This window comes from Sphaerodactylus townsendi, linkage group LG11 (genome assembly GCF_021028975.2).
Source record: "Sphaerodactylus townsendi isolate TG3544 linkage group LG11, MPM_Stown_v2.3, whole genome shotgun sequence".
NCBI lineage: Eukaryota > Metazoa > Chordata > Lepidosauria > Squamata > Sphaerodactylidae > Sphaerodactylus > Sphaerodactylus townsendi.
The window spans coordinates 20,243,665-20,269,382 of record NC_059435.1 but is presented as its reverse complement, the minus strand read 5'-3'; the positions used below and the strand labels follow the sequence as shown (position 1 = coordinate 20,269,382).

Sequence of the window (25,718 nt, the reverse complement as noted above, 5' to 3'; positions counted from 1 at the left end):
AACGAATTTATATTTTGAGGCCGCCTCAATTACACACTCTGTTGATACAGTAGTATTCCAAATTGCATTTCATTTACATGGAACGCTCTGCAGCATTTTCACACTTTATGTATTCCATAACACTCAAAACGGGAGAACTGGCACTTCTAGTTAATATTAATAGCTCATTAAATTAAGTATCTAATTTTCACCCAAGAACAGCGGATTCTGGAAAAACCGGAAGAGTAATCCGCTCCGTTTAGAAGTCAATCCTAATACGCTGTATATTGTAATCTGTGTTACACATCGTCTCAAATTTGTTTTTTAAAATTAATGTATTAAAAGATTCCATTTAAGTTTCAATATATTATTTACATCCCATTGGCTCAAAACGATGAATTATTTCTACATTTTCATTACATTAACCTTGCATTTCCCTAAAGCAGACCTCCACTTCGCTACTGCCCTGTTAAACCATCGAAGAAGTTATCGAGGTATCTAAGGGTGTAGACATGTTATAACTTCCACTAAAGTGAGAGACTTCAGCCAGATATCACAGCACAGAGATAAAATCTCTGGCATGTGGGAAACCAGGAAACATCTCTCTATATATTTAAGCCATGCACAAGGCCAAGGAGAAATTAGTTATGCTCATGATCTACAACAGTGGTTCTCAACCTTCCTAATGCTGCGACCCTTCAATACAGTTCCTCATGTTGTGGTGACCCCCAACCCTAACATTTATCCATTTTACAGATGGAGAACACTGATGCAGAGAGTCTTAGGTGACCCCTGTGAAAGGGTCGTTTGACCCCCAAAGGGGTCCCAACCCAAAGGTTGAGAACCACTGATCTACAACAAATATTCTCTAAAGCCTCATGGCATATAGAGATAGAGCTTTGAGTTTGATCCAACCAGTGTTTTTGCTCAATCAATCCATATTTATTATTGTTCTCATCAGACATGGCTTTTGTCCATGCAAGTCCCATAATAATCAGCATAGCCTTTTTGAAGGTCAAAGTGGACCCGCTCCTCCCTTTTTCATTATAGCTGGTGGGATTTAGCCTTTTTTGTGTAGATGCCAAGAATCCAACTGGATACACACATGCCCAACGTTACTTTGGCATTGGTTCTCAAACATCAGACTGTCATACCATGCAGTGAGCCACTTTAGAAACTGAGGACCTTTTAAAAGCAGCTTGCAATATGAAATAGGGAACAGGCTGAAAGTCCAAATTAAAATAGCACTGGGCATGCCAAAGCCAGCTACTTGGATCCTTGCCCTTTGTAATCTATTGTACCCATAACTTGAGACATTTCTTCACACAATGCATGATTGGTGTTTGGAATATGCTGCTACAGGAGGTGGTGATGGCCACTAACCTGGATAGCTTTAAAAGGGGCTTGGACGGATTTATGGAGAAGTCAATCTATGGCTACCAATCTTGATCCTCCTTGACCAGAGATTGCAAATGCCTTAGCAGACCAGGTGCTCAGGAGCAACAGCAGCAGAAGGCCATTGCTTTCACATCCTGCATGTGAGCTCCCAAAGGCATCTGGTGGGCCACTGCGAGTAGCAGAGTGCTGGACTAGATGGACTCTGGTCTGACCCAGCAGGCTCTCTTATGTTCTTATGAGACCACATTAGAGAAGCATAGCATAAATATACATACATACATAAGACTTTATTGGCATAGTCAGAAAAAATGAATTGGGAACATGAATTGGGAACAATTGCATGGATAGATGATAGATGAACAGTTTCTATTGCTATTTTTTCCCTCTCCAAAGGACCATATTAGCCTTCAGGGGCCACCCCAAAGTCTTACACAATAATGTCCAAAAAGTTAAGCCGAGTCTATTGCTTCTAGGATTATTCTGTGAAACAAACACATGCCCAAATGAAATACCTGAGATAATTTTCATCTTTATTTTTGGTGGGGAGGAAGACAAATTGAAAGGGTGGAAATAAATGTACTATCATGCTTGCAATTTCAAAAACGATGCAAGCTAATGTTAAGGAAATGATGTTAGTGCTTGGAGAGTGCAGGGAATATACTCGGCAAGCAAAAGTAGTTTTTTCTCCCGAGAATTAAAATACCATTTCAGGTTATTGTTTGCTCATCATATCATGGAAGAATAAATAGTAGCCTGCCTCCATGTTAAGTAAAAGCTCATAATGTCCTAAAATCGTATGTCAGGCTATGAAATAAAGAGATTCAATTGAAGTGCAGTTACAGAAAAAGGATCTGGTGCAATTGCATGAAGTGTTGACAGAAATCACTATTGCCGTCGCCACTTAAAGGTTTGCTTGACTCACGGAAACTATGCGATAAATCTGCTAACTTATGGCAAAGTGTTTTACATGTACTAATTTAATCACCTGGAAACTGATCGGCACATAAATAGCACTAGAGCTTGCAGGCTGACAGAAATGAAGTTCACAGCTTAACGCAGTAGAAAGCTACGCAATATGTTATAAGGCATTTTGCAACAAATGCGGAATATACTTTAATTATAATTTCACAACACTCTGAAAGGGGGCAAAATCCATCAGGGATTTTGCCTCACTGAAATTAGTGAAAGCTGGACAGGGTGGCTCAATTTTCATTATTTATTTCTATAGTGTCCTTAACATACCATCCAGAGATGTAACAAGGGTAAAAAGCACCCTGGAATGCCCCCACCATGCCCCCGGAACATCCTCGCCACACCCCCACAAGGGCCCGCGCCCGGGGCATCGCACGCACCCCTGCCCCCTTGGAACTACACCTCTACATACATCTGAATTGTGACAGTCAGAAGACCACAGAGGGAGGAAAGGAGGGAGTAGTAAGGGTTCACTGATTGCCTAAAATCTTAACTGCTAAAATGAGTGGGTTCATGAGTCCAATGAGCCATTCAAGGTGCCTCCAGAGCTGAGCATATCTAATTAGATTCAAGAGAAGTGAGTCAAGTGGCATCGGGAAAGGACAGTACTGCTGTTCAGATAACACAGTGATTCCCAAAGTGGTGGTACCATCCCTCCCGGGGGTGAAATATCAAGGGGGGCAGTGAGGAATTTTGGCCAGTAGAGGGGTGGAGCAGAGATTGGTTTGAGTTGGTTTGAATTTGCAGTAGAACTAATACCAAGAAGAAGGTGTTCATATGCCGGGGGGGGGGGGCGCACTAGGGATACGGCCTGGGAGCCAAGGGGGCGGCAGCCCCCAAAAAACCACCCCACCCCACCTGACATTTTGCTCTTACTGGATAAGAAGGTGATATCCATCATGGAAGCATCTGCCTCAGTGACCTGACACCCCCAAATGGTAGCAAACAGGCCAGTGACAGGCCTTCATTAGTAGAATCTCAATCTGAGGCTACTTTTGCACAAGCTGAATAATGCAATTTCAATCCACTTTCAATGCACTTAACAATTGTTAGCAAGTGGATTTTGTTATTTCGCACAGCAAAATCCAGCTGCCAAGTGCATTGAAAGTGGATTGAAAGTACATTATTCTGCATGTGGGAAAATTCCCTAACATATAAAAACAGGTTTTTGAAAAATCTTAATATGGATGGTGGCGCACAAAATGCTACTCAAATTCCAATGTACAATCCCAGGCCCACCGGACTCTGCTAGTTGCCAACCCAGAAGCAAAAGGGAGATATGGAAAGAGTGGCAACACTGACAACTACTTGTTACTTATTTATTTTCATTTGATTTGTTTATTCAATGTATAACCCGTACCATCTCCTCAAAACTCGGGCACTTCACAGTGTACGAAAACATAACGTTTAAACTTGGATAATAAAACCTACTACAGATGGATGCAATTAAAAAAACAGCTTGCCAGCTCATCTGTTCTCTTTTAAGAACTAAGAAGAAGCAGAAGCAGAAGCAGCAGCAGAAGCAGCAGCAGAAGCAGAAGCAGAAGCAGAAGCAGAAGCAGAATTGGATTTATATCTCCTTTCTCTCCTGTAAGGAGACTCAAAGGGGCTTACAAACTCCTTTCCCTTCCCCCCTCACAACAAACACCCTGTGAGGTAGGTGGGGCTGAGAGAGCTCAGAAGAACTGCGACTAGCCCAAGGTCACTGTAAGGATCTCAGTTGTTCTTGTTTCCCTTACAGCCTAACCTGACCTTGACGGAGATTCTTTTGGCCGGGCGTCCGGCCAGGACCTGCACCAACCTTGTGAGAATGCTTATCTCGCTGTTGCATAGTAGAATTTCGTTCTCATGAGAACGGGGCAGGGGGGATGGGTTAGTCAGCATTATAACCTGTTGTTTGAGCGGGGATGCTCATTCCTGCCATGTCGTGTGTGTGTGCTTTCCAGGATGTCTGAATAAACGGACTTATAATCAAAAGCCTTTTTTATTTCTGCTCTTTGGAATTCCTTACATTATGGCAGGAATCTAACTCATTTTTTCTCTTGACTGTGTTTGGATCTCTGGTGTTCTAACATGCAGAGATTGAGTACTCTTGACCATGTGGAAGGCACGATAGCCCCCATAGAGGGTTTTCGAGCCTTCCCTTCCAGACTCCGAGGATCCGGGAGATGATCCGGTTTCGCTGGTGCCTCTCTCCCGACCTCGGTCCAGTTCGAGTCTGCCTCTCTTCCCTTGGGACGATCGACATGGTTCAGATCGTGTGGAGATGCATGAGACTTTTGGGGCGCTATCTATGGATCGAGCGCCTGTTGACCGGTTCATTTCCACCCGGCAACGTGTGGATTACAAACCTCAGATGCAGCCAGTCCCTGAGGAATTTGGATTATCTACCATTCATGCTGACACCCAAGAATCCATTGAAAGGTTCCTGGACAAATACTTCGAGGACATTCCCAGAGATCAGCAGTGGCATAGCACCGGAGCTCGTCCCAAAGTTACAGCGGAAGCAGGGACGATGACGAGGGTTGGATCGATGATCGGAAGAGGGTTCCACACCACCTCGGCAGTACCAAACCCGGGAGCGAACGAGCGAATGGGTGAAATCCTTGGAGCAGTTGGAGGCGTGGAGGAAAACCATCAGAGGAGGAACTGGATCCCGATCCCGAAGTCGCTACCCATGCCCTCGAAAGAAAATTGGGACAGTGCGGTGGCCATGCTGCGGGACGCCAAACTTGCCTGGGAAGCGCGGCGCGAACTGTGGGAGGAGGAGCGCGAAAATCTGCAACGGGACCGTGAAAGTCTGCAACGGGACCGTGAAAAGCAACGCCAGGAAATCCAAATGGAGTTGGACCCGTGAAAGAGAAGCGTTGCGTCCAACAGTATCAACAGAATCTAACGATTCATGACAAAGTGCTGGATCAGTCCAAACTGGATTTACAGCGCCAGCCGCCGACAACATCAAAGCCATCCAAACCCAGAATGAACTGACTTTAGCGTTCAGCTCAACGAAAAAAGAGCTAAATTGGATCGAGAGAGGGCAGCTTTGCACGCCGCACCAAGATGCCTTTAACACGCAAGGAAAGGGAATTGGCTGAACGGGAGCAAACTCTACGACGGCAACGTGAGACGTTGGGTAGAGCCCCAGTTGGTGCCTACACCTTCACCCCCGCGCACCGGCGGCCCCCCCTCCTGCCGGAGGCGCGGCGCCTCGCAGCCCGGTTCCAGCTTTCCAACCTGGGGCACCTCCTCAACCCCCTGCTCCTCCAGCGCCCCTACCCTATCCAGTACAACAACCAGGTTACATGCAGCAGCGACCCCAACACGCACCTAGAGCGATTGAAAGAGGGTTCTACAGACCCCATCCCAGCTCGCTTTTGATGGTACCGCGTCCAAACTTCCTTACTTTATTCTGCAACTCGATGCTCATATGCAAGAATTTCATGATCTATATCGTTCTGGAACGCCGAAAAAAATACGAGACATTGGAGTGCGGTGTTGGATGGGGTAGCCGCTGAGTGGTTTGTTTCTCTTTATGAATTGCAGGGGGACGATACCCGGACGGTAGCGGGCTTCCTCCAAGCGTTGCGCATTCGATTCCAAGATCCCAATGCTGAAAACGATGCCATCCGCATTACAGTAAAAACCATCCAACAGGGCAACCGCTCCTTTGCTGATTTTGCCCGTGAATTCCGCGCAGCGGCCAGTAAACTTCCACCGGACTGGCCCGAGCGCGATGAAATGCCAGTATTTTTTCAAGCAATGGATATTAAACTGCGTGAAACAGTGATCCTTATTCGATCCCGCAAACGCTATGATTGGATCGAGCTCAGCTCGCAGGTTGCTGCCCGTCTTGCCTATGCCCGCGCTGGAGGCCGCCCACGCCCGAAACCAGCCAACATGCCGGCGCCGGCCGCTAGAAAACCAAGCCCGGCCGTAGCGGCCGAGACCACGTCGGAACACCGTCGCCGTTTGGGATTGTGCCTCTATTGCGGAGGTCCTGGCCACCTGGCTGCCAACTGCCCGAAGAAGCAGAAGCCTCCCCTACCGGGGGCCCGCACTCCATCTGCCAAGCCTCCACGCAAATCCAGCCTGCCAACTCAAGGATCGTCCAAAGCTACTTTTGATGAGGATGTCGAATAAGAAGAAACTGCGCTTAGTCTTTCAGCGGCACCCGTGGATCTTAATCCTTCTCCTGATCCGGTGAGTGAAGGCAGCGCGCCCATTACTATTTTGACTTCCTTAGCCAACCCCAGTAAACATACGCGCATTTTGGCCTCTGCACTTGTGGACTCAGGTTGCTCCCACTGTCTTATGAAACCACAAGTGGCCGAGGAACTCGGATTAGACCGAGTTCCCTTGGTGAAGCCCATTCCTTTCACTCAAATGGACGGTAGCCCACTGGGTGGTGAGGGTCCGGCCCGGTTCAAAACCCAACCGGTACTTCTCCGTTGCAACGATCATTGGGAAAAGATTAGTTTCATTCTTGCTCCAGTTGCAAAGCACTCCATTGTTTTAGGTATGCCATGGCTACTTTTACACGAACCAACCTTCGTTTGGAAGGAGCGAATCCTTCAATTCTCAGATCCCCCCTGCGGAGATCACATGGATGGGGGGGAAGATCCATCGGTAGGGGAGGGGAAGCAACCATCGCTACAGCTTTCAATGTACTGTCGGCTCCCCTTGCTGTAGAAATCCCCTAGGCGTATCAAGACCTATCTAGAGTTTTCCAGGAACAGGAGTGCGATCAGCTTCCCCCCCATAGAGATACCGATTGCAAGATCCTGCTACAACCCGGAGCCCAATTACCTAAGGGTAGGATCTATCGTATGAGTCCCACCGAGGAAAAGGAGCTCCGTGCCTTCTTAGATAAAAATTTAGCTCGCGGATTCATACGGCGAGCCACAAAACACACCCATGCCGCCCCTGTTTTATTTGTTAAGAAAAAGGACGGTTCGTTAAGACTTTGTACTGATTATCGTGGACTAAATGCTGTTTCCATCTCCAACAAATATCCTTTGCCCTTGATAAAGGACCTCTTGGATGCCCTAGGCAAAGGCCGGATTTTTATCAAATTGGATTTGCGGGAAGCTTATTATCGTGTCCGCATCACGGAGGGGTACGAACATTTAACAGCATTTAATACAAAATTCAGGCAATATGAATATTTAATAATGCCCTTCGGATTAGCTGGGGCCCCAGGGGCTTTCATGGCCCTCATAAACGAAGTATTACATGATTTATTGTACAAAGGGAGTAGTCGTATATTTGGATGATGTTTTGATTTACTCACAGACCCTGGAAGAGCATGAGGCTTTAGTCCGGGAAGTTTTACAACGTTTACTTGATAACTCCCTCTTTGCCAAGTTGTCAAAATGCTGTTTTCACCAAACCTCCATAGACTACCTGGGCTATCGAATATCCTATGATGGTCTAGAAATGGACCCGGCTAAAGTGGCCGCAGTGGTTGGCTGGCCTGCCCCCACCAATAGAAGGGAATTGCAATCTTTCTTAGGCTTTGCTAACTTCTATCGTGACTTCATTCCCCATTTTGCCAAACTTGCCTTACCGCTCACTGATCTTTTACGCACCTAAAGGAAAGGACGCCCAAAAGCGGCCAAGCCCGGCCCTCCCTGGTCGCAGGAATGCCAATTAAGCGTTCTAGCAGCTGAAAACAGCTTTCACAACTGAGCCAATTCTGACACATCCCGACCCTGAGCTTCCTTTCATCGTTCACGTGGATGCTTCGGACAAGGCGCTGGGCGCTGCCCTCTTGCAGAAAAATAAAGACAATAAATTGGTACCGTGTGCTTATTTATCCAAAAAAATTTTCTGGTTCCGAACTAAACTGGACTGTCGGAGATAAGGAAACCGCTGCCATCAAACTTGCGTTGAGCACTTGGCGCCATTGGTTAGAAGGAGCCAAGCACCCCTTTCAAGTCTGGTCGGATCATAAAAAATTTGGCTGCGCTTTCCACACCCCTCAAAATGTCCGCTAAACAATTACGTTGGGCTGATTTTTTCTCTTGCTTTTCCTTTACGGTCCATTTTTTCCCCGGTAAAAGCAATAAGCTGGCTGATGCATTGTCCCGCCTCCCCGGGGAGGGGGGAGACGCATCCCTACGGGATATTCCACGCACCGTTCTCTCTCCCTCCCAGCTAGGATTGGCTGTCACCCGCTCCACAATCCTCTACGTCACCCCCCCCCTACGCCCATCCCAGCCATCGTCTCCCCCTTCCTTCAAGAGCTCAAGGAGGCGGGATTACGCGAGCTGCCAACAGAGGAAAAAAGATGCACAGCTACGCTTGGGAGGATGGTGTCTGGAAAAGGGGGGGCGTTGGTACTTTCCCACTCCCCTCCGCAAGCAGGTGCTTCAAGCAGGCCCTGATGATCGTCAGGCTGGGCACTTCGGGTTTGTGAAAACCCTTCATCTAGCCCGCCGCCAGTTTTGGTGGCGCTCTATGCGCAAGGACGCTGGAGTCTTACATTAAAGGGTGTTCCATATGTGCGGAGGCCAAGTCGATACCGGAAAGCCTCATGGGTTACTGAAACCTATCCCCGTTGCCTCCCGACCCTGGCAGGTTATTTCAATGGATTTTATCACTGACTTGCCGAACAGTCACGGGAACACTGTTTTGTGGGTGGTGGTGGATCTCTTCTCCAAACCGGCGCCTTTCATTCCTTGCACCACCATACCTGCCGCCCCCACACTAGCCCGGCTGCTCATTCAACACATCTACCACCTACATTCCTCTCCTGAGAAGGTGGTATCGGATCGTGGCCCTCAATTCATTTCTCGATTTTGGAAGGCTTTCCTGGAGTTGTTGGGAACCACACCAGCAGTCGCCGCCCCCTACCACGTTCAAAGTGACGGGCAAAGTGAACGGACGAACAGAACACTAGAGCAATATTTACGTTGTTATACAAACTACCATCAGGACAACTGGTGTGAATTGCTTCCCTTCGCAGAGTATGCTTACAATAATGCAATTCATAGCAGTACGCAGAAAACCCCATTCGAAGTAGTCTCTGGCCGATCCTTCCCGCCGTTGCCCCAGCTGCCAGCGGAGGTATTGCAGCCACCAGAATTCAATCAATGGATTTTGTCACTAGCTGAAGGCTGGAAGTCAGTTCAGTCTACCTTAAAACAGGCTCAAGAAGCCCAAAAGTTTCAGGCAGATAAACACCGCTCCGAATTCCGCTAACGTGTTGGAGCTTGGGTTTATTTGTCCACTAAAAACCTTCCAGACGTGCATAAATATTCAAAACTTGGCAAGAAATTTGTGGGTCCCTTTCAAATTACAAAAGTGATCAATGATGTTACTGCTCGCTTAGATCTGCCTAATTCACTAAGTAACATTCATCCCGTCTTCCATTCCAGCTTGCTCAAGGAGGCTCCCGCTTCAGATGCCTGGCACGACCCTCCGGAGACACCCCCGCCAGTTATAATTGATGGACATAAGCATTATGAAATAGACGCTATCCTGGACTCTCGCTTCTTTCGCAAACGTCTACAATATCTGGTGTCATGGGTTGGCTATTCCTCTGGCCATAATCAATGGGTGTATAAGGAGAATATCGATGCCCCCTCTTTAATTGCTGCGTTTCACCAAGCTTTTCCGGACAAACCGGGGGAGGGGGAAAAAGGGGAGATTTCTTTTAGGGGAGGCGGAGTGTAAGGATCTCAGTTGTTCTTGTTTCCCTTACAGCCTAACCTGACCTTGACGGAGATTCTTTTGGCCGGGCGTCCGGCCAGGACCTGCACCAACCTTGTGAGAATGCTTATCTCGCTGTTGCATAGTAGAATTTCGTTCTCATGAGAACGGGGCAGGGGGGATGGGTTAGTCAGCATTATAACCTGTTGTTTGAGCGGGGATGCTCATTCCTGCCATGTCGTGTGTGTGTGCTTTCCAGGATGTCTGAATAAACGGACTTATAATCAAAAGCCTTTTTATTTCTGCTCTTTGGAATTCCTTACAGTCACCCAGCTGGTGTGTGTTGGAGTGCACAGGCTAATCTGAATTCCCCAGATAAGCCTCCACAGTTCAGGCGGCAGAGCAGGGAATCAAGCCCAGTTTCTCCAGATTAGAGTACACCTGCTCTTAACCACTACACCACTGCTGCTCCTAGGGGATTCAAACTCGGTTCCTCCAGATTAGAGTACATCTGCTCCTAAGGAAAATTACTCCAGTGTAAACCCATTCATTTTAATAAACATAGACAGGAGTAACTCTGCATAGGATTGTACTGTTAGTCAGTTACATGCTGCACTAAGCAAGTTAGTCAGTTTAATTCCTTAAAAGTTCCCCCAAGGCATGAACCTGTTCAGGAAGCTGGTTCCAGAGGGCAAGGGCAGCCAACAAGAAGGCCCTTTGTTACAAAGCACATGACTCACTTTTAAAAACAGTTGCTGACTAGAACTATTGTCTTTTCCAGTTCTATTATGGTTTGGTTCAAAAAGTTTTAGAATGAATAAACTAGCACAAACAATATGGAAAATCACATTTCGCCAAATGAACAAATCTCGCAAACAGTCAAAACAAGAGCTTGATGAGAAATGGGAACTGTATTTCTTATTTGAGACTGCATCGATTATGCAAGAAGAACAATAATAAGATGCATATATTTTTCTTCTATATTTTCTTTTTGGTTCTTGAATTACATTTGAGAAAATTAATAAAAATATTATAAAAATATAGAAAATCATATTTTGCAATATTCTCTGGAAAAACAGCAACATCAAATCTCAGTCAGTGGCACAATATCACTAAGCATCCCTTGCATTTTAATCTATAATATGCACCCAGTGTTTGTGTCAATCTCATTTTCATTTACTCAAAAGGGAAACGGCGGCGTCCAGGTTTCAACTTCTGACAAGATTCATTCTGTCAAAATTCATTATTAGAGCCGAGCTGTGTGACCATCCATATTTATTTTTCTTAAATATCATCCACTTTGTGATTTCCATAGCCGCACAGTTCTCTGGTTTTAATCCAAGCTTCAAAAATCACGTGCCATAAAACAATAATAACTTGTGTGTAAATAAGCAATTTCCAAATCAGAAATGAAGCAGAGAAGCGGTGGAGGGAGGGAGGGAGGGTGGGTGGGGAGAGGGAAGGAGGGGAGAGTGTTTTATCCTGCTTGTTGACAAAAAAAACCCCCGGACAACTGGAACACGGCCTGGCAACTCTGAAAGCACTAAGACCCTTTGAAGCAACTTACTTCGGACTCATCTGTAGATTCTTCATTACTCTTGGGCTCCTGAAAATCACATAAAAAGAGGAAGACGTTACAAATATTGGCATCAGGAACTGTATCTTCCATGTTCTTATTTTTACAGCTAGAGCTAAATGACAAAACTTAACGTAGAAGATCCTACTAGTAAACACTGTTTTTCTACATTTCTGTCCCTATGCATTTCATCTGCAGTGCTGATCTTCAAACTCTGCGTTTGTTAAACGCTTTTAACTCCCAGTGGCAGTGTGAGAGCCACTGAGTTGCAAAACGTGGTTGGAAGTCACATGACACAATTGTAAGCTGCTTTGAACCATGAGGAAAGCAGGATATAAATAAAAGTAATGTGAGAAGAAGGAAGAGAAGCCAGAATTTCTGAATGTATATAATCTTTTTCAGTGCTAAGGAGCCATACCTTACTGTCCCCTTCTTCCTCCTCTTCCTCTCGGCATGAATACATGATACACATGTGCATTAGCACCAGAGATCAATATAAATTCTACATTGGCTTGTGACACAAATAGTACCAGATCGCTATCCCACTGTTGTCTGAGACCTTAAAACAAGCAGCTGATCAAAAGCTCGGCTTTTTGCACCTCTTAAGAACTGGGCAGGTATTCAACTAGGTCGTCTGTCTTTCACTCTGCATTGCCCACAAGCCATTGCGTAAATATATAATAAACAGATCATGTAGCCATGGACTACAACAGGTCATTTAATTCTGGCCCTTCGATTGATGCACCAAGTTACGAAAGGAGACTTAAAACCTGAGAAAGTTCGCTTCCAAAACAGATGCTCTATCAAAATATTACATTCAACCTTGTTCACATTAATTAAAGATATATTTTGTACTTTCCTTGATTGTATGTTAGGTTGGATCCAAAGGATCCAGTCCACTAATGGTGGATCCTTTTACCACTGCAAGGAACTTTCCTCTGCGGGAACACTGGAGCATAGAGGAAGGCTCTACCTCAGAGGTATTCACTTGATGGCTCAGAGAGCCATATTCACAAACATATTCATCAATCAAAAGAGCCACCCAACTACAGTATATCTTGTGCACTATGTTAGCAAACACATACTCACAGTAAGACATAAAATTACTAGAGTATCTCTGAACTTGGGGGGGGGGGAGGGTGTCTCTCAATATTACTGTTGAACTTCAGACACCCATTATGTATTTGAAGTGAGGATGTGCTTGTCAGTCATATTTATGTCATAATACAGTATGCAAGCTTTCAGTTTCTCTCTAGAACTCTAGATTAGGTTGGACGTTAAAAGATAAATGCATCCCAATTGACTAAGATATAAGTAACTGCTTACTAGATACTCATTGCTGTTTATGAATTAAATGCAAGAAGGTAATGAATTTTTAAAGCATGTAATGTTCTTTCTGAATGACATTAGTGTTGTAATATTAAGGTGCAATGGGTTAGATAGAGCTAATATATATAGTTCATGGGTTGCTTTTCTTTTTTTATACTTTTTTCTATTCTTGAATTATATTAGAGAAAATTAATAAAAATATTATTCTTTGCAAATGCATCCCTACATTAAAAGTCCCTTTCAAGATGAACTCCAGTGTTACAACCTCTCTCTGTGCTAAGTGGGAACCACCTTCCAACCACAATCCCCACGGGGCAATAACCTTGCCCACTTTCCTGAAACATGGGGCAGAAGCCACAGTGGGGAACAGATCTCAGAAGAGCAACAGGTGGTGTGTCAAAGAGCCACATGTGGCTCCTGAGTCACAAAGTGAATATCACTGCTCTGCCTGTAGCAGAATGGAATCTTTGTACCCAACTCCTTTAAAAAATACAGGTATTGCTTGACCTAATAGAGTCTGGTGACACCTTAGAGACAAATAAAATGTATTCCAGCTTAAATGTTTATTTATTTTTTATTTATTTCTTCGATTTTTAAACCACCCGATCCCCAAAGGGCTCCGGGCGGTGAACAACACAATTCAACATCAAACAGGAGCAGGTCATACACAAAATATAGATACATAGGCTCCATCCCATAATCATCAATAAAACAACCTAAAAACTCATGTAAAACAGCGAATAACAGTTAATACATAAATAAACAAGAGGCGTCCAAAACCCCAATTTAAAACCTACCCCCAAAAAGGGGGACGGCGGGTCCCTCAATATGAGGGGACCCTGATGTAGCAGCACCAAGGCAAAGAGCAGTGAGGGGGCACCATATCAGCAGCTGGACACTCCAAAGGCCCGGCGGAACAGCACAGTCTTACAGGCCCTGCGGAACTCGCCAAGGTCCCGCAGGGGTCGGACAGCTGGAGGGAGGGTGTTCCACCAGGCCGGGGCCAGTGCTGTAAAAGTCCTGGCCTGTGTGGAGGCCAGCCGCATCATTGAGGGGCCGGGGGCCACCAGCAGATTGGCCTCTGCTGAATGCAGAGGCCGAGTAGGGACATATGGGGTAATGCGGTCCCGAAGGTACGAGGGTCCCAGGCCGCGTAATGCCTTGAAGGTCAAAACCCACACCTTGAAGATGATTCGGAATTCAACCGGGAGCCAATGCAGCTGACGTTTGTGAATCAGACTTCACTTCATCAAATACTGTTCTTGATATGGTTGAAGTAGAAAGTGCCATCAAGTCGTAGCCAAATTATGATGATCCAGTAGAGTTTTCAAGGAAAGATGCTCAGAAGTGGTCACTGCATCTGAGTACCAACCCTGGACTTCTTGGTCTCCCATCCAAATACTAACCAGGCCCAATCCTGCTTAATTCTGAGATTTGATGAGATCAGGCTAGCCTGGGCGATCCAGGTCAAAGTACTGGTTGATATCTGTTTATTTTTCTATTTTGGACACTTCCCTCTTTTTTGCTATTACAGTTCACGTGGGCTATACTATTTTACGTGAAAGGCGTAGATTGTAGATTTCCTTTTAAAAGGATTAACCAAATTAAATTCATTCAAGAAGAACACCAGGGGAAGATGCACATTTAAAAAAAAACATTATTCTCACTCCTACATTTCTCAAGCCATCAAAGAAAAGTGTGACTGTAAAACATCTTTCTTACAAGGCAATGAATCTTACTGTCACATGCATGCACAGTGCGCACGCACACACACAAAAGAAATTGAGTCTCCTCTTGCTAATCTCTCACCTGTCCAGTGGCAAAAATGTGCTGATGCCATGCCTCCTCCAAGAGGTCAGCAAAATGAAGATTTACTTAACGTATTTACGGTTATCAATAGCAATAAAAGCTTACAACTAATGTGCTGACAGTGAGCGTAAGCATTTTAACAGCGGCATGATAGAAACAAAGACTGCACAAGAAAGAAGGCATTTCAAACCGTCTGAGGTAATATTTTGACACTAAGATGAATAACTGCCGCAGTACGGGAGAACAACGGAGGCACGCCATTAGGGCACAAGCAAACCACTGCTTACACCTTGAGCAAGTTTTTGGATGATGCCTCATGGAACAAGTTCCCGTAGAACCCATTTCTGAAGGTGGACTCCATACTTTCTTAGCCATAATGAGTCCTCTGAGGTCCAAAGCTCAGACCTGCTGGGCATATAGTAGTTGAAAAGGAATTCAAAAGAACCAGAACTAAAATTTTATATACCAGCTTGGAATAGAGCTGAAAAGAACATTTCTAATTCCCAGGCAAGTACAACCATCATAGCCCAAACAATCCTGATGCCTGAAATTCTTCCAGCCCAATTCGCTGGAAGATGTTCTATACATATCTTTCAAATAGAAAATAAGGAGGGGGGAGAGTGGTAGTGGAACTCAACTAGAATGCCATGAACAAAATCTACTACACCACGGCCAACGGCAGGTGCAAACTAGGTGCAACAGTTTAATCAAGTAAAAAGGTGCTAACACATAGCAGTATACCATATCATAATAAACAGTTAACAGCAAGCGCAAACCACATCAAAATGTCACAAGAACAGACAGAAAATACAAGAAACAAACATCCAGACTAAAGTAGTTTTTTTCTCCTGAGTAAAGTAAAATACCATTTTAATGCCACTTTAGTTCTCAGGAGCTTCTACGTGAGAATCTTTCATGTTTTGAATTGGGATTGCAAATGGCTGTCTCTATGCCTATTAAGAATCTGTAAAATAGGACATGGACCAGTCACTTTAAAGTGATCACGCCTGAAAAGTTTAGACGAAACAGGCATGGTTTATTCAGAAGTCCCATCTTCAGATAGTGATATTTGGACTGTGACTCTCAAGTCAAACTATTGCTTAAGCAATCTTTGGAGCATTGACTTTTAAGAAATCATAGAGACAGGCTGCCCGAGTGGCAGCTTCCCTGAAACCGAGCCACAGAGCCTGTGGGGAAAGTAAAGAGTAAGCGAGGGAGACGAGGTGCTGTGCACGTGATTTGCGAGTAAGCGGGGCTCCGCGGTGGGGGGGATGCCCAGAAGGTTTTTGGTCTCTGGGCGCTATTTAGACCCAGTACACCACTGCTGGGTTGCCTTGGGCCATTCACTCTTGCTCAGCCTAACCTATCTCACAGGGCTGCTGAGGATGAAATGGGGTAAGGAACTACAAATATACCACCCTGAGTCCCTTGGTGGTAAAGAAGGGCAAAAAATATCTCAACACACATGAAGAGCTCTGCTAGATCAGATCGATGATCCATCTGTTCCACCATCTTGATTCTCACAGTGGCCAACCAGCTGCTTTTAGGGCCAGCAAACAGAGGTCAAGGCCTTCCTCGACACTGCCTTCTAGCACTAGTATTCCACATAGTACTGCCTCTGACTTTAATCTCCATGGCTAGTAACCACTGATGGATCTCCGCTTCATGAATCTGTTAAATGCCCTTTCAAAGCCACCCACTCTCACGGCCAACTGGCAGAAAATTCGACAGCTGAATTAATGAGTGCAGCATTTCCTTTGGCCCACACTGAATTTATTGCCCATCCACTTCAGGTTCCCATCCACCATCAAGTTCTCGCATTTAACAGCCGGTACTGGTGTAGGGATTAAGAGCATGGGACTAGTATCTGAGATACCTACTTGTGCCATGGAAGCTTGCTGGGTGACCTTGGGCCAGTCACACATTCTCAGCCTAGCTTACCTCGCAGGAATGTTGTGAGAATAAGCTGGAGGAGCAAGGAGTAACAGAAGGCACTTTGGGTCTTAATGGGGAAGGAAGGTGGGGAATAAATGAAATAGATCTTTCCACTCTCTCCACCCCATGCATAATTTTATAAACCTCTCCTCCTCTCTCCAGAGCAATTTCCTTCCTCCAGCCTTTTTATTAATGGTTTTGCATTACAGGGGCATCAACTCAAACAACAAACATAGATAGCCCCAAGGTGATTTGCAAACCCAATCCAAACTCTGCTCACAATCACCACACTCCATTCTTTGTTTTGGTGCACATGCAATGTCAAATCATGGCTAATGCCACCAAAACACATGGGAAGGAAATCTGCATTCGTGAGTCTGGATCTGCAAACGGCGTTTTGCAGGGAGTACAAAACACTATATTAACCTGGCCCTGGACAACAATATTTGTACTCCATGGCACTTGTATACAGATAACAAGATAAGGAGAATTTCTATGAAGCCACAAAAGAAATGCATTCAGAGGGGTTTTTTTTCCAAATGACCCAGCTGTTTGCTTTGTCTTCCAGTATAATGTTCCTCTCCCAGTCAAAGGGAAACTTATTTTTCTCCCATGGCTACGTCTTTGATCCTCATGTGAACCGTGACAGACAGCAAGCAGCAGTCAACTGTGACACCTGTCACTCTGCCTCACTATTACAACCCGTTTCCCCACTTGTCCCCAGATCCTACTTTAAACCTTCCCTGTTGGGAGTTCGAAAACTAATCTTTAAAAAAGCAGTTTCACAGCTTTTAAAACTATTGTTTTTTTGCCTGTTTGCCCTGGCTACCAGAAAAAGAAAAGAAAAAAGAACTAAAACAGGACTGAATTCTCAGGAGAAGAGAAAGACGCCTCCAGGGAACCATTCCTGTGGATTTAAAAAATTGGCAACGGCGCTGTTTTTTTTCTTTTTTTGGAGAATACATGACTGAACTGTTAACCAAACTGTTTTCTACAAAGTCTTATAAGTCAATTGAGTAGAACAGCATTTTGAGAAGAAGTTGTGTTCTTTTTCTTAACATAAAGCACCTTGAGGACTGGATACTGTTCATAAGAAAGAATCTTGCGCGCAGGTTTACTTCTTTTTAAAAAATACAAAACTAGAAGGGAAGAGCCATATAAACAAAGAAAGGCAGACCACAGATTTGAGTCTTCCAAATGCTGCTTCAAAGAAAAAGATCCACCAGAGGGGAAGGACGGAGCCAAGACACAGAAGTAGTAACAAGAAAAAAAGGACAAACAAGAGACAAGTCAAAACATTCAAGTACACATAGAGGAGAAGAGGAAAAAGAGGAGGGGACGAGTAAAGAGATTTCAGCACTTAGGAATCTAAAGCCAATGAATGGAACATAAAAGAGAAAAACAAGATAGGTGGGAAGGAATCCACTGGAGAGCAGAATTAAGAATGAAGATGAGAAGATGGAACAGATACACGAGTACGAATTCTGAGCCAGTTGTCACGATTCATAGTGGTGGCGAACCTATGACACTCCAGATGTTCAGGGCTGATGGGAATTGTAGTTCATGAACATCTGGAGTGCCATAGACCTTCCGCCTTACCAAGATTTAGCTGAGAGCTTCAGTCACTGACAGTGCCTTCCTAAACAGGTCCTTTTAAATATACTATTTTATCCATAGTCTTGTTTAAATCTAATAAATTCAATGGGTGCACCACTGCTAACAACAGCACCTGTTTATTTTCAATAAGGAGCATAAAAGAAGGTCTTATCCCAAAACAATATTCGGCATCGACACTATCATTTCTCCCAACAGGAGATGCTGCTAACAATCTGGGCAGTGTAAGTGACTCTCCTTCCTATATTTTATCCCCACAATAATATTTTGACAGAAGCAAGGCTGTAACAAAGCCACTGGGCCAACCTTTACGGCTGAGTGAGGATCTGAACTGGTTTCTAGATCAAAGTCCTATACTTTAACCACTATACTGGTTCTGTTACAAATCTGTGAAAAGTTGCTTCTCTCTCCAAAGAAAGAACCGAAGGCAGGCATCTTTATCAGTTATCACACAGCCCAACAGGTCTCATGGAGAGGCCATGGGTCAGGTGCAGAACATCTGCTTTGTATGTAGAAGATCCCGGGTTCAATTCCCAGCATCTCCAGTTAAAAGAATCAGCTAGGGCAGGGGTGTCAAACTTGTGGCCCTCCAGATGTTCTTGAACTACAATTCCCATTAGTCCTTCCCAACATGAGCATTGGCTTTACTGGCAAGGGCTGATGGGAATTGTAGTTCATGAACATCTGGAGGGCCACGAGTTTGACACCTGTGAGCTAGGGGATGTGAAAGCCCTTGATGTGACATGCTGGAGACCCATCACTAGCCAGACCACTGGTCTGACTCAATATAAGGTAGCATAAGAATTAAACAGGAGTCCAGAGGCATCTTAAAGACTAGCAAATGTTATTCAAACATAAGCTTTTTGTAGGAAATCATCAGATGAAGGAAACTGACCCTCACAAGCAGAATCATTCATTATCTAAAGGTTACAAACAACGGAGAACCAGATGGAGGGCGAGATACAAACAAAGAGAAGCCAGTGTAAAACGAGAGTCAAACAAAACAGTAACCAGTAACTTGGAGCAGGAGATAACCTCACCCGTGAACAGATAGAATTTAAGATAAAATCAGGTCTAACCGAAGAAAGAACACTGTCAAAGACAACTTGATCCAATCAGAGCAGTGGAAAGATATAGCTGAACTGATTATAATTCCATATGGGGAATCCTGTTAGATTGTAGCAGCAATATAAAACAGGAGCCTGGAAGAACCATAAAAGCATAAAAACCTGATCCAAACCTAACTTTACTTAGCACCTGACACAGTTTGCTACAACTATTTATAGCTGGATTTTGTCCATGTTTATGTAAACACTGGTCCTACTGATTTCAACTGGATTTGTTCCCAAATGGTAAATGGCTTTATTCATAGTCTTGTTTACTTTTATATGTGCACTCTTTGTATTAAATTGGCACATTCTGCCATATATGTACCCTTGGTATAGTACCATTCCTATTTTCGCTTTCGATGTTGCATATAGGAACGTGAAACAGCTTTTCTCCAGGGGATCTCTGAAAGGTGGAGAATGAAGAAAGTGTTTACTTCCTTTATATTCCACCTTTCAACCCAATGTGGGGACCCAAAATGGTTTATACTGTTCCCTCCCCTCCATTTTATCCTCACAATAGCCTTGCGTAGTAGGCTAGGTTAGTCCAAAACTCTAACCATTGAACCCTAGGAAATTTAAAAAGTTTATGATGTTGTTGACAGTTGACATTCTTCTCTTTTTGTGAGCCACCTTTGTGTGCTCTTATTGGGGAAGAAATACAATAATAGAAATTAACATAACAGTGCTGTCCAATTCTGAGTTATTCCCGGCTAAGTATATTGATTTCGTTGACAGGTGTAGCTCTGCAGAAGACTCCACAGTGAATGTGCATAAGACCGCTTTCTTGCTTAGCGGGCACCAACTGATTTTAGTGCAGCTTCTTTCATTTGTGGTCCAGATCTCAGTTTAACAGTCCAGTCCCAAACAAAGTTAACTAAATGTAAATCACACTGATTTAGGCGCATCTTTTTACAATGTACAAAAAAACTGAGGTGCTCTCATAAAGGTTGCAGGATTGATTTATCCCACTGCTTACTGAATGTTTTGTCTTCCTCCTATTTCATTATTTTCTATATTAGTGATTCAATTTTTTCACTTTATGATGTATCTTGGCGGATACCTTTTTGCGCTGTTTACAATGTAATCCAGTCATGCTGTATTGTTTGCTGGAGGTCTGGTACTATTTGATTCCATTGTCTTACACTGCGTACTCTGCCTTAAATCTCAGAGAGAGAGAGAGAGGCCAGCAATAAATGAAGTACATAAATTGTCATCCATGGTACCCCTGGCTCCCAGGAATGATCAATGTCTCTTAATTTCAATAATATTCATTGCATGAAATTAGATTATGAAGAAACAGATGACCCGCTGTTCAGTAGGCTGATACACAGGGGAGATCTTTTTCTTTCTTCTAAAAGGTCCCCAAAGCCATCATGATAAATTGATGGAATATTTAGACTCGACTCCCCCCCCCCCCCTCCAAATTAAACAAAATAGTCGAGCAAAGAAATCAAGCTATTTTGTCAGAGGTGAAAAGTGTGTCATTGGGAAGTATTAATAATTTCATTTTAAAACAATTCATTCCCCAAGTCAGCTTAACCACTCGAATCTGACCAGAAATTTAAAAATGAGATGGTAAGGCAGGGTTCAGCTTTGCCAGGATTATGGCCTCTGTCTTGAAGATCGCACACTGATTCCAAATGTCAGCTGTAGATCTTCATTATTGGGGGGGGGGGGGAGGTCTCTGACTGTACATAAAAAGGCACACATAGGCCCCTTCTGCACATGAAAAATAATGCGTTTTCAAACCACTTTCACAACTGTTTGCAGGTGGATTTTGCTATTCCGCACAGCTTCGAAGAGCACTGAAAGCAGTTTGAAAGTGCATTATTCTGCATGTGTGGAATGAGCCTAAGGCAGCACTCTTAACCCACATTCACTAGCAAGCATGTCCCATTGAATTATGAAAAATTCACAAGCTTAGGATCACACTGCTTATACGTAACAGCAACAATAATACTTCATTCTATGTTCCAGGCCTACACCTTACCAGAGCTGACATAGGCTTTAGGGTGAAATCCTCAAATCAAGCCCATTGACAGCTGACACCCTGATCAACAAATCAACTTTCAGGGCTTAAATTACCACATTGATTTTAACGGAACTAACTGGCTTTGGTGAAGTATTTAGGCTGTTGGTCGCAATGAAATCTGTAAGAGTGCAAGGCTTAGCGAAGGGGCGAATTTGCACCAGGAAAAGTCTTGAAACAGCCTTGGAGCCACTGATTTCGAGTGAGACTTCCTTAGGCACATTCCATGCAGTATATTTATAATGAGTTGCAATCGTTATAAATGAACTAATGGAAAACGAATCTATTTATAACGATTGCAACTCATTGCAAATATGCAGTGCGGAATCCACATTGCATCTGCATCTTTACAGCGAGATGCCTTTGCACTTCCAAGCATGCAGCTCCAACTGACACCCCCTGAAGCTTTCCTTGGGCAAAAGCCAAAGCCTGCAACCATCCGGCAACAAGTAGCCACTTCATCTTGTCCCTCTCTAAGCCCACTTCCCCACAGATCCTCTTACTCATCCCTTGACCCTTCCTGTTCCCCAAAAAGTCACAGTTCAGGGCTCTTTCCCTGGTTCCACCATTTGCTCTCCCGGTCCTGTCAATTTCACTGGTCAATATCACCAGTTCTGCTTCCTCCAATATCCCACTTTATTTTCCCCGCCGCTTAAAACGGACCCCCGCCCCATCCCGCCTCCCTTCTGCGACCCCTTCCAATGTTCACAAACGCTTTGCAGAAGCGCCCACTTTGCAACAAGACTTCATCATATAACCACAAGCTTTACCTTCTCTGCTTCCGCCATCATGCAGCTGACTGATCATATGAGCACGCCCGGAAGTAAAGGGCTGCGGCTTTCTGGGTAATGTAGTTTCCGTCCCCATTCTGAAGTTTCCTGCGACGCAATCTGTGTGTGTTCTCTTGGTTGCCCTGGGAAGGTTCGGCGCGTCTTTGGAGCAGAGAGAAGTCAGGGGAGAGTCTGAATATGACTGTGCAATGCCGGCATGTACTTGGGAAAGACCCCTGGCAACACAGAACCGCTGCACTTCTCGGGGCTTGCATGGATCCTAATAGGGATGTGGCAAATCTGTCCTCTTTTTATCTCTCCAAAGACATAGCACGCTCTCCCCCCTCCCCGCAAAGTTTTAATTCTGATAAAAATACAGCTAATAAGCAGCATCCTGTGGGAATGCATATCCACACAGAAGCAAGTCCTCCTATTTAATGTTAGAATAGTTGGCATTCCTAGTGATTCTTTCAGTAAGTCCTTGCAGGAGTAAGATAGCTGCATTTACTTGGTTGTTTCTGTTAATGCAAGGCAGATGAGCTGCTAATAGTCTAATTGGGAGTCCCCTTCCTTTTTGCATATAATGGTGTAGTTTTGTATGCTTCTTACTCCCCCCCCCCTTTACCAAAAAATTGCTCCTTCAAAAGTGACAGTTGAGTTTCAGTCCATTATTAAGAACTGAAGAAGCTCACGTTTGCTTATGCTTTGGTAAAATGGTGCTAGAGTCCTAAATAAGTTCTTCCTTAAATCTTTATACAGTTGACAGTCCAGCAGGATATGAGACGGAATCAGGGGTCCTGCATCCGCTGATGCAGAGTCTTTCTGAATACGGAATGAATTAATCTCTGTCGCCTGGTAGGTTCTCAAAATACAAATTACTAGCAAGGAATAACGCCTCTTAAAACACAGTAATCCTGTCAGATAAAAGGTAGCATAGCAATCTCAGTAGGAATTATCAAAAATTAACTGAACATACACAGTAGAAAGAAATCTCCATTTTTTTTACTGTCACTTTCTTCTCTGTTTAAGGATTCAGACCAAGGTATTTTCCCTCCCCTTAAATGTCATTTAGATGTTTTATGAGTATCTGTTCTTTTTCTGATTTTTCCCGTTTTTGCTTTTTTTTACTTCAAGTGGTGGTGATGTAACGATTCATGTTAAATAGATCACAGTCAAAACTCATTTGTATGTTTCTCGAAAAACGGTTGATTTTGTTTTCCTTTTGATGGACATGTAATCAGAAATACTTTGCCTTCTACCTACTAAAGAGTTTGTGTTTTGGCAAACAGAAATGATTGGTGGAGACTGTCAAAGATCATCTCCAGAACTAAGCTGAGTGTTTCTGGCATGGTTTTGGTCAGTGACGCAGGTATAGATTTTTTATGGGGTGGGTTTGGTGACAGGGCTTTCCAGCTGTTCCATTCCATGCTTTGTTTCAAGCAAGCCGGACATGTAATGGGAGGGGTTTGAACCGGAGAACCCCCCCCCCCTTACCTACGTCCCTGGTTTTGGTGTCTCCTAAGTGGAGGTCTGTCAATATGATTGATACTCTTAGGCCCTTCCTGCACATGCAGAATAATGCACTTTCAATCCACTTTCAATGCACTTTGAAGCTGGATTTTGCTGGGCAGAATGGCAAAATCCAGTTGCAAACAATTGTGAAAGTGGATTGAAAGTGCATTATTCCACATGTGCAGAAGGTGCCTTACTGCTTTCATTGGTATTGTATTTATGTGAAATGGGATTTTAGCTGGTTTTAATGATGCAGTCCTCTAGTATCCTGTTGATCAGAAAAGCAGTATACACACACACACACAATCACATACACAAACAAATATATTTAAGTAAAATAATACAGAGGGAGAAGAACCGAGGGTTGCCAGACTGCCTTAAGGATGCCAGTCTCCATGCAGGGTCTGGGAATCTCCTTGAATTACATCTCCAGACTACACAAATTAATTCCCAAGAAGAAAATTAATGCTTTGGAGCATAGGTATCAAACTCATGGCCCTCCAGATGTTATGGACTACAGTTCCCATCATCCCCCGCCAGCATGATACTGGCAGGGGATGATGGGAACTGTAGTCCATAACATCTGGAGGGCCACGAGTTTGACACCTGTTCTCTGGAGGGTGGACTCTATGGTATTGTTCCTTACTGACAGCTCTGTCCTCCCCAGGCTATATTCCCAAATCTAAAGGAGCTTGCTAACCTGGATCTGGCAACTTTACCTCCCCATGCTCTGCTGGCAGCCTATGTGGACCTGGCAGTCCTAGGAGATCTGCCATGGCAATCTCCTACCAACATGTTCTGCCACCGTTCAACAGAGAAGTGTGTGGGGGGGAGGGGGAAATAGGGGAAAACTAGAGTTTTACAATGTCACACTTCCAACTGCATACCCAGACATGCTATGCAAGTCTCTAGGACAGGGATCTGCAACCTGTGGCTCTCCAGATGTTCATGGACTACAATTCCCATCAGCCCCTGCCAGCATGGCCAATTGGCCATGCTGGATGGGGCTGATGGGAATTGTAGTCCATGAACATTTGGAGAGCCGCAGGTTGCAGACCCTTGCTCTAAGAATGTGCTAAATCTCTGTGCTTTTCACCATATACATTAGGAGAATTCATAGAGCATCATTGGTGCCCTAGCATCATTTCTGGGAATGCAGCTGGAAGTGATGTCATGGAATCACATGACACTGATTTCCACAGTTTTAACCACCTAGTTCTCTCAGAGGTTGCCGGTGGATGGCTATCAATCCTAGGAGAACGATGTATACTGCCTTCAAGGAAGGGTAGGTTGTTAAAAGTGTGCTAAATAAATAAAAGATCCAACACTGTAGCTTCAGCCTGACTTGAGGAATCTTCTGAGATTGTCATGCCAGCATTGAGACCATCTCCAACTCCTACTCTGCCACCAATGGAAACAGGCATTGGATGTTTCCTTCCAATTTGCCTCAGCATTGCAATACAAACATGGTACTCTATTGAAGATGGGTTCAGGCAGGGAAGTTCACACCTATCTTCTTGCACATGAAACATGTAGTCAATATGTGTGGTCAGTACCAAGAGAGCAATTATTGGTGTTATTGTTTTCAGGATTTAACTGGATGTGATATTGGAAAAAGTAAATTTTTTAAAAATGTGGCTCACCTCCAAACAGGTATGGGAGAGAGGGTGATTGGGTACAGAGAAGAAAAGGAACCCTTCCCTCATTAATGCCTTTTCTCCTAGTCCTACCCTATCTACTTTTCTGCCAGCGGGGCACCAAAACCAGAAATGACTCCTGCTGACAGATAAGTGGATGGAGGTGGCATTTCAGCAGGCAATGAAGACTTATAGGAAGGATTCAGCAGCATTTGTTCTAACCTGCTTTTATGCTTTCAATCACACCATCCTATTTTGTCCTTATTTTATTTGCCACTGCCTATCCCTGTGTAGCACCCTTGGACTTCCATTATGGTCTCCCACTGAAGTACTAACCCTGCTTCGCTTCTGAGATCTGTAGAGGTAGGACTACCTTGGACTGTCCAAGTCCGGGCT

General features: G+C 44.3%; 1 protein-coding gene across 1 annotated transcript in view; it reads right to left on the bottom strand.

The window, feature by feature from the left end:
* VPS41 (VPS41 subunit of HOPS complex) overlaps positions 1-22,217 on the bottom strand; it is a 150,733-nt gene extending 128,516 nt beyond the window's left edge. The window contains exons 1-2 of the mRNA XM_048511443.1: positions 22,174-22,217; positions 11,570-11,608 (exon numbers count right to left, since the gene is read on the bottom strand). Of these exons, the coding sequence (XP_048367400.1) occupies positions 11,570-11,608; positions 22,174-22,194 (60 nt within the window). The 5' untranslated portion in view covers positions 22,195-22,217. The remainder of the gene's footprint in view (positions 1-11,569; positions 11,609-22,173) is intronic.
* Between the last annotated feature and the right edge of the window lie 3,501 nt (positions 22,218-25,718).